The 16,484-nt window shown below is 49.5% G+C and overlaps 3 protein-coding genes across 3 annotated transcripts; all 3 read left to right on the top strand.

Annotated features, from left to right (window-relative positions):
• Window positions 1–47: 47 nt before the first annotated feature.
• On the top strand, window positions 48–5,743 carry LOC135394937 (tetratricopeptide repeat protein 38-like). Its single transcript, XM_064626023.1, has 3 exons — window positions 48–154; window positions 4,040–4,148; window positions 4,260–5,743. The coding sequence occupies exon 3, from the start codon at window positions 4,264–4,266 to the stop codon at window positions 5,656–5,658; it is 1,395 nt and encodes a 464-aa protein (XP_064482093.1). The 5' UTR covers window positions 48–154; window positions 4,040–4,148; window positions 4,260–4,263; the 3' UTR covers window positions 5,659–5,743.
• LOC135394938 (tetratricopeptide repeat protein 38-like) lies at window positions 148–1,834 on the top strand. The gene has a single exon (XM_064626024.1). The coding sequence runs from the start codon at window positions 241–243 to the stop codon at window positions 1,633–1,635; it is 1,395 nt and encodes a 464-aa protein (XP_064482094.1). The 5' UTR covers window positions 148–240; the 3' UTR covers window positions 1,636–1,834.
• Window positions 5,744–8,042: 2,299 nt separating the features above from the next.
• Window positions 8,043–13,588, top strand: LOC135396239 (neprilysin-1-like). The gene is made up of 2 exons (XM_064627264.1): window positions 8,043–8,215; window positions 11,403–13,588. The coding sequence occupies exons 1-2, from the start codon at window positions 8,144–8,146 to the stop codon at window positions 13,521–13,523; spliced, it is 2,193 nt and encodes a 730-aa protein (XP_064483334.1). The 5' UTR covers window positions 8,043–8,143; the 3' UTR covers window positions 13,524–13,588.
• Window positions 13,589–16,484: the final 2,896 nt, after the last annotated feature.

Genomic DNA, 16,484 nt, shown 5'->3' with positions numbered 1-16,484 from the left:
CTTCCTTCACCGTTGGCAATGGGCTCATAACATTGTATTGTTTATCGTGCTCTGTGTACCGAGCATGATAATCGATGTCAACAAACTGCGAAGAATTCGAGCGACCAGTCTGGCCAGTTCTTGTCGCCAGGGCATCTTCCCCTGGATATTGAGGGTAAAGTACTTTCCTCTCGAGTTAGAAATCTAGCCGCTACAGTTACGCTATTCTGCTTTGCTGTCGTCTGCTCACTGTCGTCAGAAATGGGAATGCACACAAACTGGCGTGACTGCGCCGCGTGGCAGAAGGAGAAGCTACCGTTGTCGACTGCCAGCAACGAGGCCTGCAAACTTTTTGACGCTGCATTAACGCAGTATGTGGGCTGGTACGACGACGCTCAGTTTGGAGGCTTGGAACAGACGCTCGAAAAACTGAAGCAAGCGGACCCAGATTTCGCCATGGGCCAAGCCTTTTACAACGGTATCGTATTGATGGGAACAGGGGACTCTGTGGCGCTCAGTGCTGAACTTCGAAGTTCCGTCGACAAAATGGTGGCATCTGCAGCGTCACAGCCTAACCTGACTGAACGCGAAAAAGACCATATCAGAGCAGTCCACGAACTGTCTCAGGGTCACATCTCGAAGGCTACCGTTATCTGGGAGAACTTGCTCATCAACCATCCGACCGATCTTTTGGCCCTGAAATTCGCCCACGATGCTTACTTTTACTTGGGTCAGCAACGCCAGATACGAGATTCGATCGCCAGAGTCTTGCCCCGGTGGAATTCATCGGCGCCACTGTACGGATACCTCCACGGCATGTTGGCTTTCGGCTACGTCGAAACCAACTTCCATGAGCTCGCTCGGCGTTCTGCCGAAAAAGCCTTGAGCCTGAACGAACGCGACGCCTGGGCAACACATGCTTTGGCGCACGTCTTCGAGATGGACTGCCAGCCGGACCAGGGCATCGCGATGATGAGCAAGACGGTCCAGAACTGGGAGACCTGCAATCTTCTGGCATGTCACAACTTTTGGCACTGGGCCTTGTTCCATGTGGAAAAGGGCGAAAACGAAGCAGCCATCGAAATCTTTGATGGTCAAGTCGGAAAGAGGGTTAGCTCGGGCGCCATGCTGGACTACGTGGACGCCGCGTCGCTGCTGTACAGGCTGAAACTTGATGGAACGAGCGTCGACGACAGATGGGCCAAAGTTTACGACGTGGCTAAACCTCACCTTAACGACCACATCTTGGCTTTCAACGACGCTCATTTTCTGATGGCGTGCCTGGGAACGAGAGAAAGAAGTTCGGTCAAGGACCTGCTGGAATCGGCGACAAAGTTCGTCGAGAGTCCATCGGCTACCGGAGACACGGCAAGGGTGACAAGAGAGGTTGGCCTACCCTTGATGGAAGCTATGGTAAAGCACGGCGATGGAGACTACGGTGCAGCGGCTGAAGATCTGTTACGTATTCGGTACGATATAGTCAAGATAGGTGGGAGTAACGCGCAGAGAGACGTCTTCGAGTTGCTTCTGCTGGATTCGGCGATTCGTTCGGACAAAGAGAGGCATCGTAGAGTGGCGGAGGCGTTGCTCACCGAGCGCGGACTTTCAAGGCCGAATTCGCCCATGCTGAAAAGGTTATGCTCGAGATTACGATAACGGGAAGCAGTACATGGTTCCCATTTCCACTTGCTTTTGGTCGTGAGCAGATCATTGTTGCGATGGCAAGAGTGGGGTCACTGATCGTTTGAAATTATTTTTGATATTAGCGTGTATTCGCTCATGCTGGTGTCGTCATACGAGATTACACTGTTGTTTACAGTCAAGAAAAAATGATTAAATTACTGTTTAGAGGTTGTCTTTGTAGCCCGTACACTAACTCCAGAGGTGGCCATGTCCAACACAGGGCTGTGCATCCCTATCACTGCACCGTACATCAATATTATGGGCTTTTGGTGTTTGTTTCACCCTAGATAACGCACCATGAAAGGGGCACCGCTCTAGTAATACACTTATATGTACTGCATGTAACTGGGTGATGAGAGGTAAGGTACATTTTTATCCTCCACTGACAAATGAAAGTGTATGTCACTTTTCAATCGAAAGTCAGTGGGAAAAGACAGAACCCCAGGTACTCTTCTGGCCAGCGACACGGGTGGCTTCACCTGTGACTGGCTCTCGAGCCCGCACTCTAAAAACAGAACTTCACCGCACAGCGTGCTATGCGGTGAAGTTCTGTTTTTTAGAGTGCACCGTACTTCACCTGAAGTGCTCCTGAAAAGCGAGCTTCACCACACCTCTGCTTTCGCACTGCTGTTTTTATCTAGCGTTGCAAAGGGGGGGGGTGGATGTGAGCACACCACTGTGTTTGTGTGGTCTTGAGGAGGTCCTGAGGAGGTCATGACGTGGTCTATAAGGGGGTTTCTGAGGGAAAGGTGTATGCGTATGAATATCTTCAACCTGGATGGAAATTGATGATTTGAGGCTGACACACAAAATAAGGGACAACACAGGCCTCGAGTGCCTAAGAAGCGATCGGCAATACAGAAGTTGTGAGTTCGAGTCCTAAACAGCTGACTAGCCTCTTCAGTGACTTCCTTCTTTCATCTTCAACCTCCCCCGTCGTTTTTTTTTTTTTTTTTCTCGGAATGCTGTTGTAGCGAAGTCGAGGAAGTAGGGCCATCGTTCAGCTTTCTCGGGCGTGTTTGGCTGGATAAGTATACACAATGCACGTGTTCCCCACGTCCTATGCAAGCGTTTACCCCGCCTCGGGTGCCCTTCCTCATGAAAGCAGGCGGGTGAGAGTGAACGAAGGAATAGTGTCGTAAAAGAAAAAGTGAAATCCCGCTTACAAAACAACATACGGATATTGGAACGCGCGCGTTGTGCATGAGAAGTACTATGTGAGAAGTGTCTCAGATGCATCAAGAGGGGGGGAGTGTTTGTTTTTGTTCGCATTTGTTTCGCGTAGCTTATATACAGGGTGTTTGCTCTAACGTGTCCAGATATTTTATTTAATGCGAGCGATAAAAGCGAGCGCTACTCTTCAGCTGCTTGACTAACCGTGTATTCACACGAGCGACATCCTCGCGGAATATTCTCGTGGAAGAAAAAGCAAAAACACTGCTCACAGAGCCGAAGTTCCGTCCCGTGTTATGTGAGCATTCACACGGTGCGGAATACCGGGAGTGGCGTACTGCGCATTTAGCAGACGACACTCAGCAGACGACACCGTCAGCGTGTTTTCCTGTCGTCTGCTACGGAATATCTTGTGGCTGTGTAGCAGGATATTCCCCACGGTTAGCAGTGCACGTGAAGACACGACGTTGAGCGCTCGTGTTCACGTGACAGCAGAAAGCTATGCCGCTTTTCGCATCTGCCGCGTCTGGGGGAATATCGCTCGTGTGAATACACGGTAAGAGACAGGTGCTACTAGTGAAGCAGTACCTGTTTCTTACTCAAGTAGCAGAAAAGTAGCACTTGCTTTTCTTTTATTGTTCGCTGTAAATATAATTTCTGGACACGTTAGGGCAAACACCCTGTGTATATGTGGCCGCACCCTCGTCGCATCTGAGAAACTTCTCGTACACAACGCGCGCGCTCCAAAAATAGAATGTACGACAAAGACCATGCTCACGGACGTAAGCCAGAGTAATACAGTGACCGTAAGCAAGCGGTAACACAAACAGCTCGTGAAGAATAACGGTCTGGCAACATAGGTATCCCCTAACCAATGGACGAAGTGTCTGATAACAAAATTGCTTTGTTCGTGAAACTGTTATTCGTGAATAATTTTCACCGACTTTTGGTACAAAGCAGGAAGAAAAATTTTCTGTCAACGTCACCCCTAAACAATGTTGCTGAACTTAACGGCGGTTCATGCCGAAGTCGGGTCCGTCTGCGTTTAACCGAAACTTGGAAATAGTATTCTTCGTTCTGCTTTTGAGTTAAGCACAAAGACCGTTTCTCCCAAATCAAGGCGATTATACTTAAGTATTTCGAGAAATTATATTTGCTTCACACTCCGTTGGCAACAGGTTTTATAACACTGGGTTGTTTACAGTGTTCTTTGGACGGAGCCCGATAACACTGATACCAACAAACCGCGAAGACTTTGTGCTACAAGTCTGTCCAGTTTCGTCTCTTCTTTCGTCCTGTCCTTCTCGTCCTTGGTAAGAATAAACCTTCCTTCTTTTCAAGTCTGTGAAATCACGGCTGTAAAAATATCGCTTAGATGTAATTATGATTCAACGCCGCAGCTGTCGTCTGCTCTGTTTTCGCAGGGGAATGGGTATGCACACCAACTGGCGTGACTGTGCCGCGTGGCAGAAGGAGGGGCTACCGTTGACAACGACCAGCAACGAAGCCTGCAAACTATTTGACGCAGCTTTGACGCAGTACGTGGGCTGGTACGATGAACCCCAGTTCGGCGGCTTGGAACAGACGCTGGAAAAACTCCAGCAAGCGGACCCAAATTTCGCCATGGGTCAAGCTTTATACAAAGGTCTCGTCTTGTTGGGAACCGGACAGTCCGTGATGCTGAATGCGGAACTCAGAGGTTCCATCGACCAAATGGTGGCGTCTGCCACGTCACAGCCTAACCTGACTGAACGCGAAAAGGACCACGTCAGAGCAGTTCACGAACTGTCTCAAGGCCACATGCGAAAGGCGGCCAGCATCTGGGAAGACGTGCTATTCGACCACCCGACCGACGTTTTAGCGCTAAAGTTCGCCAACCTTGCACACTTTTACTTGGGTCAACGACGCCAGGTGCGAGATTCCATCGCGAGAGTTCTACCCCGATGGAATCCATCGACACCACTGTACGGATACCTCCACGGTATGCTGGCTTTTGGCTACGTCGAAAATAACTCCTACGGACTCGCTCGCCGTTCTGCGGAAGAGGCCCTGAGGCTTAACGAACGCGACGGTTGGGCCACGCACGTTCTAGCGCACGTCTTCGAGATGGACTGCCGGCCAGACGATGGCATCGCGATGATGAGCAAGACCGTCCAGAACTGGGAGACCTGCGGTCATCTAGCAGGCCACAACTTCTGGCACTGGGCGCTCTTTCATCTGGAAAAGGGCGAGTACGATGCGGTCCTCGAGCTCTTTGACGGCCAAGTTGGAAAGAGGGTTAGCTCGGGCTCCCTGCTGGACTACACCGATGCAGCGTCCTTACTCTACAGATTGGAACTTGATGGGACGCGCGTTGACGACAAATGGGCCAAAGTTTACGATGTGGCGAAGCCTCATCTTCACGATCACTTTTTGGGTTTTAACGACGCCCATTTTCTGATGGCTTGCGTGGGGACGAAAAATAAAAGCGCTGTCAAGGACCTGCTAGAATCGACGACCAAGTTCGTCGAGAGTCCATCGGCAAGCGGGGACACTGCGAGGGCCATTAAAGAAGTTGGCCTACAGTTGATGGAAGCTATGGTAAAGCATAGCGACGGAGACTACGGTGCAGCGGTTGAGGATCTGTTGCGTATTCGGTACGATATAGTCAACATCGGTGGGAGTAACGCGCAGAGAGACGTCTTCGAGTTGCTGTTGCTGGATTCGGCGATTCGGTCGAGCGAAGAGAGACATCGTAGAGTGGCAGAAGCCTTGCTCAACGAGCGCGGACTTTTGAGACCGAATTCGCCCATGTTGAAGAGGCTGTGTGCGAGACTACGATGAAGGGTGAAGGAAGAAGTGGTTTAAATGCCTTGGTGACGTTTCCAGCTGTCCAATACATTGAAAATAAAATGCTTCGCATGGTTGGTAGGCTGTCAGGAGGACCGACTTTGCGGTGGACCAAAAGCGTATGCTCGGCGCGTAGTCTGTATATGCCTGAAAACAACCTGAGTGTGATCATAGCTGCCCATAAATTTGGTATAGGCAAGGTTGGAAAGCGGAATTCCTTGGTACAATTTGAAAGGCGAGCATTGTTGTATTGGCTCATCCTCTAGTCTTGAATAGAAGACCTCTGGACTCTGATATTCGCGGGGGATAAAGGACAGTACATTGATCGTGCGCTCCCATTTAGGGGCGAGAGCAGTACAATGTTAGAAACGCTGACTTGCTATGTGGTTGAGCGCCACGTACTTTGCGGGTATACGACTTTGTTGAAGAACCTACTGACCTTGCATGTGAACATGTATAATGATTGGTTAACTGAGAACGAGTTCCTGGCTGTACTTTCTTAATTTTCTTTCCGAATTTTCTTGAATGGTCAGTAAGAAGAAAAAAAAAAGATCCTCGAGCCTCGGGTAGAAAAAAGAATTACAACCTGCTACTGTTCGTTACTTTTGTATACGGCACAGGTTCCGAAAGACGCCGGCTTGCGCAAATTCTGCAAGCCAATGCTGCAAGTGCGTAGTAATGATGTTCGGTTGCCATACAACGAGAGCAACCGCCGAACACATTTGTTTAACAATACCGTTAACATTACCGTGGTGTCGCCCTCCCCGTCCTTGCCTTTGCATGGCCTCCCCACGTATATAGGGCCCACAAAGCACTTTATGCCGCATTCCCCCTCTGAAGACTCGCGGTTCCGCCTACTCACACGTCCCTTTCGCTTTGTCAGTGCCCTTTAGCCACCAGACAGAACCAGTCTCTCAGGGATTGGACCCGGTGGACCGCACGGCGATGCCGAAAATCCAATACCCCGCAGTTGCTGTTGTCGAATCCCTCCTGGCCTCGCTGAATACCTCTCGGACTGCCCTTCCTGTGCCCACCAGTCCGGTCTCCTCACCACCACCACTCACCATAGTTTTGGCGCTCTATGGCCTTTCAATCAATCAATCAATCGTCCGTGGCCCTGCGAGTTGCCGATGCCTTCCAGCCCGGCCTTGCCTATGCTCGGTCTCCCAGGCTTGCAGCCCCCCCTCTCGGCGCTCGTCAACCAGTTCCCGTCTCACGTTGTCGTCGCGACCGATGTCACTCACGTTCTTCCTGCACTGCCCCCTCTACGGTCGCTCCGGCCTTGACTACCTTGCCCAGCCGCTAGCGAGACAAGGCGTTCCCTTTTCCCTGGACGCCATCCTGTCGTTTGGAGGCTCCCATACTGAGAAATGGCTGTTGGAAATAGCGTCGAGTGGCGCCGCCGTTCTTGCCATCCGCCACTGCTTCTGAATCACCACGCAGCTTTAACCTCCTTACTTCCTACTACAGTGGCTGGGATCATATTATTCTACCGACTGTACTTCCTATCCTCTTCACCATCCTCCTTGTCCCGCGTGTGATGCCGTGGGACTTATGAGTAGAGGCGAGTGCGTGTAAACAAACTTGGACCCGCACAGTACCCGCGCGTGTGTGACCCGCACCCGCAAGTATTTTATCTGGGCGTCCCGCACCCGCAGTGGTGTCTCTATACCCGCATTGGGACCCGCGGGGGTAAAATGTTACTCGTCCACTTTACCGCTGTTTCTATTTTAAAACAATAGAAATTCTGAGTGTTGGCTACGTGTCTCGGACGGCTTCGATCGTATGCCAAAACTGCAATTCAACAGAGAGCCATATATGTCTGCATTAGTAATCCAACTCGCCCGCCAGCTCTTGCCTACTGCAGTCTGGCACACGGATCTATACGGCCAACGACATAGGGCACTGCTGAGCTCCCGTGTGGCAGAGAGGGATCGCTTAGTTGGCCATGGAGAACATTTTATCAGCTACCCGCAGCGATCGCGAATTCTTACCCGCAAACCGTGACGAGGTTCGGGTAAATGCGGGTTCCCGCGCGCATACCCGCACCCAGTGACTACCCTCCTCGGATGGTGGTGGTGGTGGTGGTGATAGGGCTTGCCGTTGTCGGCCTCACGTATGTGGGCAACGTCACGTACGACTCACGCCCTGGGGGAATGTGCGTCCTGGGCCGACTTCTAAGGGAACTGTGCCGACATATGTCTGAAAGCGTCCGAGGAAAACCCAGGAAAAACCCCAGACAGCACAGCCGGCACCGGGATTCGAACCCGGGTACCTCCCAGTCTCGACGTGACCTCCTCGGAACCCTGCATGGCCAATCGCCCTGTGTGGCCACTGTGCTTAGTGGTGGAAGAAGAAGAGCATTACTACGATTTCTATGTATTACCATATTGCGCCGGCGCCAGTGAGGAGGAAGATCATTCTACGTGTGGTCACTGTGCCTAGCGGTGGAACGAACTGACTATTTCGAAGGCTAACCATGTCGAGGTCGGATGAGTTACTTGTCCAGGGCACAGGTGCTCCCTTACTGCTGGAAGAGGAATACGGAGAGGTAAGCAATCCTCTCGGTGCATTTAAAAAAAAGGTCACGCCATCGGCCATTGCACGGTCACGTCTTAAACCGAATCGAACAATTCAGGAAATGTTAACGGAGCATGCGCAAGGCAGTCGCTTATTCTACGGTGAAACAATTTCGCTGTCATTCGCCGACTACCATTCGTATCCACGTTGTATCGGGTTCATAATTTATGCGGTGAGTGGCTACCTTTTCTGAACTTACGGAGGGAAAGAAGTCTTTCTCATAAAGATGGTAGCAGCATATAGGTAATACGTAGGGTTCGTGGTTTTCGGCATTTTCCGAAAAATGCCGGAAAACACCCCCCGAATGATTTTTTTCAGATTCGGAATATTCCGAAAAAATCAGAATTTCTCGTATCCTGACAGCTGCCATTCCTGGAACCGTAAAGGGAAGTCCCCTTGGAATCTCCTTTTGTCGACTATTTCTCGAGCGTTATCTTCGGGCTCTGCTCTTGTTTCGTTGTGCTTAAGCGCTTATTGGAGGACGACCTCAGCTCTGTTGTGCGATCGGTGACCGCATTTTGGCAGCACACGCACTTAGTGACACACCTATTCTTAGTGAATTTACTATTCAGAACCTTTGTGGTCTGCTGAGCGCGTGTTCCCTAAACTACGTATAATTAATCGCAAGGAGCGAGCCGCTATGACAGGTGCGAGCATGATGATGCACGGTTGCATCTATTACAACAAGAGGTAGTCTACTTGTTTGCTAGTTTGGCACAGGCAATAAAAGACATTGTTAATGAAGCCATGAATCGATTCACTTGTTCGAATTCGAATTGTTAGTTCGCGCGCAAAATAGGCTTTCCTTCATGCGAAATAAATAGATGCCCGTATTCGGGCATTTATTTTTTGGGCGGAATATAGATGCCGAAAAAATCCGATTTATAGTCCCCCATATAAATGCCGATAAACACCCCCCGAATTGGGTTGAAAATAAATGCCGAAAACCACAAACCCTAGTAATACGTTGTAAAGGAAGTTTTTCGGTTTTCCGCTCAAACGACTAAACGCAGTCCAGTGTTTTGTCCAGTGTTCGGACACAGAACGAACCATGCCAAGCTGGTCATTAGCGTGCAGCATGCGCTCGCGGGCACTTTTAGCGAGCACTGAATGTTAGCTCCCTCTGCATCCGGTGCAGACCGTGAAGACAACCGCATCGGCTGCTACGAATTTCCACATCCATGCATAGCTCGCCATGCACTCACAAAAGCCCAGTTATAGGCTTCGCGATACATTTTAGAGTTGAGTAAATACACTCTCAGAAATGAACTTCGCCGCATAGCACGCTCCTAGCCAACCATCATCTCGATTCTCGAATGATATCGCTATCTGCCGTGATTTGTGGAAAACGGGAGGTGTATGCCTTTTTTGTGACAATTATGAACGGCACAAGTCACACACAAGTGTCACAAAAGTGTCACAAAAAAGGCGTACGCCTCCCGTTTTCCACAAATGAGGGCAGATAACGATATCAGCCGAGATGATGGTTGGCTAGGGGCGTGCTATGCCGGTGAAGTTCATTTCTAAGAGTGTACGTAGCGGAAGAGGTTTTAAAAAGTTTGCAGAATCGGAATACTGTATTCTTGCATTATAAGAAGGTAAGCGTGAGCGTCAACATGGCGGTTTTGCCGCGTGAACTCTTAAAAATGAACTTCACCTCATAGCACGCTCTTAACCAACCGTCATCTCGAATGATATCGTTATCTGGCCTGATTTGTTGAAAACGGGAGGCGTACGACTTTTTGTGGCAATTTGGATATATGAAAATTGTCACAAAAAGGCGTACGCCCCTTTCTCTCTTCGAATCAGATGCGATAACCTTATCATTCTTGGCAATTGTTGGCTCACAGCGTGTTATGCGCCAATGAAACTGCAAATATGGGTTCAATGTTGCAAGCCCGTGGTGAGCCAATGAAAAATATAAATGGTAGCTATAGTAACTAGTCTTCTTTTAATTGATTTCAACACGTTTCACGACACAAGTAACGCATCATATTACATTTTTTTCTTTCATTTGTTTTGTTATAGTTTTTGTGTAGATACTCCAACTTTGCCATCGCGCGGGGGTGAGACAGTAAGATCCCACCTGGTCTAGGGTCGGGGTAGTTCCATAGAGCAAACCATCAAAGAAAACATATGCTAGCGTCCCTCAGCAGCTTTCATTGGGAGCATCGCTGTAACAGCCAGAATCATTGACAAATTTACCAAGTTTTCATCACTGCACAACCCGCAACTGGTGTAAAGGCAGCATAGCTCTCCTGCAACGGTGAGAGGCATACGTCCTAGCAACTTACAATCAATTTTTGTTAGACCTGTCAATCAATCAATATGTCAAACTAATTTGTAAGTAATTCCAGGCGCCAAACGTATACCAGCAATATCCATCCCTCTCAAGAATCGTGTTATTTTATTTCGATTCCTGCCTCCACTGTCGTTCTTTGCTTCGCCGCCGGTATAAAACCGATATTTTTTGTGCGTGGCTTCAACTGTGTTACTCGAGAAATTTCAACATTAGCAGTATATCGACCGTACAAATAAGGAATATTTGTTGCCAGAATATTTCTCGGGACCACAAGTTATACAAGTTCTATCCATGCACCACCCGGAGTGCCGATGAAGGTGCACTGGTTCAAAGTTGTCTACATTGGCACTTTGGTTTGATCGCAAACCAATGTAGCACCAATGAAGCACCATCGTCCATTGAGCATAATTATATGGGCGACACGGCCTCAAACTACAATAACAATGGTATTTTGCTCATTTTCTAACATTCATACTGTTTCGCATATTTGCGGTTGAGTCAAGATAACACCGATAGACCCAATAAATCGCCATTTCTTGGTTCTTCATTGGCTTGATTGGGCCTCGCTAGGTCCAATGAAACCGTGAAGGCCCCAATATTGGACCGATATTGGGTGCTGACTAGGAATCGATCGAGGCCTCGGCAAAAAGGCCTCGACGGGAAGAGAAAACACTCCGCTCGCTGATGATGCAGCACAATACACGCTGCAGGTCGTTGCACGCGACGTAACTGTTGAGCCCCTTAAAGGGCCGTTGAAACTCGAGGGCAGGAGCTCCGACAAAGTGTCGTAACTTGCACGAAGATCTCCAGAAGCAGAACGAATTCTAATCATCTTCTGTCGTTTCTCCACCCACAGGGCCCAGGGCAGGGCAGCTCGACAACGATAAGTCTTCCGGCATTGATTTTAGCTATCGCCTTAAGCATAGCCGTAGCAGTCACCATCGGGGCTTTCCTCTACACCAACAAGGGGCGTGAGACGCCCAAGGAGAAGGGCAACACATCACTTCCTGGGCATATCTCCATGCCTAAATTCCCCATGAAGCCTTATGACGTCAGCGAGGAAGACTACACGGATAATGACGTTGGCCCGGCAGAAAGCACATCCCCGACGTACAAAAAAGTTTGTAACACCGATGACTGTCAACACGTCCGCAAGTTGATTGAAGCAGTTGTAGACACGGACAGAGATCCGTGTGACAACTTTTACGAGTTCGCCTGCGGAAGAAACCAACAGCTGTTTCCCGTTGTGTCCGATGAACACACAAATGATGTGTTCAACTCTATAAAGCAAAATCTGGAGAGAGCACACATTCCTCCAAGCGGAACAACGGCATTTCAAAAGGCTGCTGCCCTGTACAAACACTGCGGAGAAACAGACGCTAAAAAGTTTGCGAAAGATGCCAGAGATTTCTTGGGGGAACACCAGATGGATTTAACGAAGAACATGACATTCAAGCCATTGGACATACTAGTCAAATTTATATTTAAGATCAAAATTCCCATGCTGTTTGTCTTGGAACCAGTCGAGGACGGTGCTCAAACTTTCACGTTTCGGAAAGAAGTTAAAACACACAGAATACTACAACACGCGGATGCTGCATTCATTTTGCCCGAAGTGTATTCAACGCCCGTTGATGACAAAGTGGTGAAGACTATAAGGAGGTTAGAGAAAATGTTTCATGCAGATGGCGAAACGTCTAAGAGAAGTGTGAACCCAATATCAAACTCCAGCGTCAGGGTGATGGAATTGCGGAAAGTAGCTCAAGAGGAGGGCGAGTTGTCTAAAGATTGGTTGGAGGCACTCCGGCGCTACGCTCCACCGGCGCTGCGAACGAAACTAGTACACATCACAGAGGCTGACTTACACTTATTTTATCGCACTTTCGGGAAGCAAAGGGAAGTCTCGGAAAACGAAATGAGAGTATTTTTCGCCTGGAGGGCTGCCTTTTACTTTTATATAGTCCGTTACGGTGTCCTTGATTGCCTGGGATACACCATACGGAAATTCCCAAACGCTGTGGCCAAAGGCGCGTCATTTAAAGCCGGTTACGACGAGAGAATTAGAGCCATCCAAGAAATGAACGAAGCAATCCGTAGCGAAATTGCGAAAACCTTCCGAACCTCATCGTGGCTAGACGACGAAACACGGGAGGGAGCTGTGGAAAAGGTTTCCTCGATGAGGTTCAGCCTCGGACTGGCGCCACGGTTGAACTCATCGGTAAAAGCCGACGAGTTTTATGAGGAACTCCCCGACTTAAGCGGCCCCTTTGTTCGGGATGTTCTGAGCATTGAAGAATTTCTGACTGAGAGATACTGGAAAGGTGTAGAGGACGATTACAGGGATTATTTCTACCAAGTACAGTCTGCTGCCTTTACATATGACGCGAACGCTTATTACATCCCCGCAGCCAACTTTGCTCAAATCAGTATCCCGTTACTATTGTCACCTTATTTTAACTTGGGAGGTCCACCTGAAGTGAACTATGGCTCACTAGGAGACACCGTGGCGCACGAGATGATGCATGGCTTCGATGTAAACGGCCGACGGTACGACGGCAAAGGGGACATCACACCCTGGTTTACGCAAAAGAGCACGGAGGAGTTCAAGATTCTAGAACGGTGTTATCTGGAATTCATTAACGAAACTGGAGGATACGGGAATTACACTGTGCAAAAGCTAGAGTACCAGGCAGACGTACTTTCTAAGGGATCCCTCCTCAGGGCATACCTAAAGGCTGCTAAAAAATCCAAGGTCCATCTCGGCAATGTAAAAGGCCTGACCAGCGACCAGATCTTCTACGTCGCTACCTGTCTTTTCTATTGCGCAGATCTGTTTCCAGCGCAGCCTTTTGCAACTCATCCACCGAAAGGTCAAAGGTGCAATCTTCCTCTCATGAACTCTGCGCATTTCAGCAAAACTTTCTCTTGCGGTGACGGTTCGCCGATGAATCCACCGCAAAAATGTTCCTTTTGGTAGTTCCGGCACCTAAAGATGAGCTGATTCACGCAGAGGAAATGCAGTAAATGAAATCCGAACAAGTGTTTCACATGTTTCTTTTCGATTTCCTGGAATCTCTGGTTTCCATAGTGACAGACTTACCGTCAGATCGTGCAATGTGCACCTGGATTAGGCTAATTTTCCTGTACTTGAAAACTTGAAAGAAAGAGGGAAAAAGAAAGTCCACGGCACGCACTGCGGGAAAAATACGCGATCAACGCCATTTATCCGCTGAATGTCACTTTTGTTGCATGAGAATAAGCGCAACGAAGCAAAGGAGCTTATATTAAAAATGTCTCGTGTTTTCTGGGATCTCCGGGATCGGAGAAGTACATCCTATACATGGTGTTTCAGTTGAATCTCCGGACTAGATTGGTGAACCAGAGCGCGAATCGAAGGAAAAAGGAAGGGGGAAAGACTTTCTTTTTTGCAAGCATCTGATACCGGCTACAAGTTACGCACTGTGTGAGAGTGGCGGGGTAGACCAAGCGGGACAGAACAATGGTCCGTGCTGAGCAGCCGCGGGAATCAACTGGGGCTTCGTTCTTTTTCCATCATGGCCACTAAGGACGTTACACGGCGCTCCCCCCCCCCCTCCAGACAGTTCTAAAAAGGAACAATCGACGTAGCTTAAGCCCAAGTGACCGTGTTTGGTTGGCGTAACCTGATGGGGAGAGGCGTCAAGGGCAAGGGGAGCGGACAAGGGAGGACGACGGTTGATCTCTACACGCACAGCCTTGGGTTGGGTGTGCAGGATAGGATGGGATAGGGACCGGAGTAAGGCGGCGTCAGCGAGGGTTTCGCCCGGTCGTTTCTGACGAAAGCATGCGTCGCCGTGCTTTTAGATCCTAGCTAATGAAGACTGTGGGACGGGTTAGCATGAAAGGTGCAACGGGAGATAACTCCTTTAGTTCCCGAATGTAGTCACTGTGAGATGGATGCGGTGGATCGGTGCTTGGGGAGTTTCCAGGAAGGCGCAGAGGGGAAGCATAAACAAGCTCTGCGTTCGTGCGCACCGGAGATCCTGCTTGACAGCAACGCAGAGACGATGTTGGGCCCAGCTTGATCGGGAGGGTTGCGCAGTGAAGGCTACCTTCAACTGGCGGGGGAGGAGCTCCACCAAACCCGCTGGGTGGAAGACGATTGTTTGTACATGGTGCGCTCCGAGGAGGCTGGTGAGGTCTGCAAAGAGGGCACAACGGAACTGTGGACTCTGGTTCTTTTGTGACAGTGGATGAACAACCAAACCGTGCTACCCATGTGGTTTGGGCTGAGATATCTGCTAAGGGAACAGCCTCAGGACACTTTGTAGACAGGTCCACACAGGTCAGGATATACTGTAACCATGGGTAGTGGGCCGACTGTATCGACATGGACGTGGTCGAATCAGGCTCGTGGTGGTCTTTGTGTGCCGCCCAACTTTCGAGCGCTGGCAGGAAACGAAGGTTTTCACCCATCGTTCTACGTCCTTATGGCCAAACATATTTTGCTGTTAGAAGACACGAGTGTGAGCCACACTATGAGCAGCGTCCAAGATCTTCCTGCGGAGTGCGACAGGAATAAGTGGACGGTTTGTACCAGTAGCTGTGCCATAAAAAAGGACGTAAAGATGGGAACAAGACGAAGCGTAAGCCAACTCTGCGGAGCAGCTTGCAGTTGGCGTATCTCGGAATCATCCAGTCGAGCTGCGGCGATGTCCTCACGACTTTACCGGCAAGGCGCGGCGATGCTGCCGATCCGAGGTAGTTATCGAGTAGGCGCAGTGCTGTTATCGACACCATGCACATGACGGATATCGGTTGTCAACTCCGAAATGTAGGCGACTTTTCCCGTGGCAGATATTCATATCGGTTGTTCCGGAACACGCATGCAAGGGACTTGTGGTCCGTGAAAGGTCATGTCCTCGAGAAAATGAAGGAAGTGGTGAACGGCTACGTACATCGCGAGAAGCGCTCCCTGCCGCTGATGCCGATACCCAAGCAGCAAAATGTACTGAAAGTCGAGTGCAATAGGGGTGGACGGGTAGGTGGAAGGCCTTGAACAGACTCCTGAAACTAAAGAACATTGATAAGACACATACCGCCCACCCCTATTGCACTCGACTTTCAGTACATTGTGCTGCTTGGGTAGGTGCACTCTTAAAAATGAACTTGATCGCATAGCGCGCTTCTAGCCAACCATCATCTCGAATGATATCGTCATCTGCACAGAATGAGTATCACAAAAAGCCTCCCGTTTTAGACAAAAATCAGGGCAGATAACGATATCATTCGAGATGATGGTTGGCTAGAAGTGTGCTATGTGGCCAAGTTCATTCTTAAGAGTGTGTATTATGTGAGCTGCGGCACAGCGCCGACAGCGGATCCTGAAGCGTCGACCTTGACCCGAGTGGGCGCATGATGTTGCGGATGAATGAATGACCAGAGCGGCATTCGCGAGCGTCCGCGGTCTCCGACCATGGAATGGCTGCCAGTGGCTTTTGCTCTGAGCAAGTCCGTGAGAGGGCGCAATTGGCGGCAAAACGGCGGTGTAAGGTAGCAAGGCCAATGAAACGAAGGAGCTGGCGAACAGTAGTAGTTGGCCTGGGAAAGTCTGTGGCGGCTTTGGCCTTGTGGTCCAGAAGGGGGATACCCGCGGCGGAAAGGAATTCTTGCTCAGACACTCCAAATATGCACTTTTTTTTTTTGCGTTGACAACAAAGCCGTTTTCTTCAAGTCGACTGAAGAGTTGGCGTAAGTGGCGTTCATGTGTTTCGTGGGATGAACTGAAGACAAGCAGGCCATCAATGTAGGCTACCCCAAAGTCCAGTCCGCGGGTCTCTTCGTTGATGAAACGTTGGGAAGTTTGAGCAGAGTTCCGCGGGCCAAAAGGCATTCGGATCGAACGTACTCAAACAATCCAAAGGGAGTAGTGATAGCAGTTTTCGGTATATGTTCATCC

Source organism: Ornithodoros turicata, chromosome 5 (assembly GCF_037126465.1).
Source record: "Ornithodoros turicata isolate Travis chromosome 5, ASM3712646v1, whole genome shotgun sequence".
Lineage (NCBI taxonomy): Eukaryota > Metazoa > Arthropoda > Arachnida > Ixodida > Argasidae > Ornithodoros > Ornithodoros turicata.
This window is presented reverse-complemented; position numbering and strand designations above follow the sequence as displayed.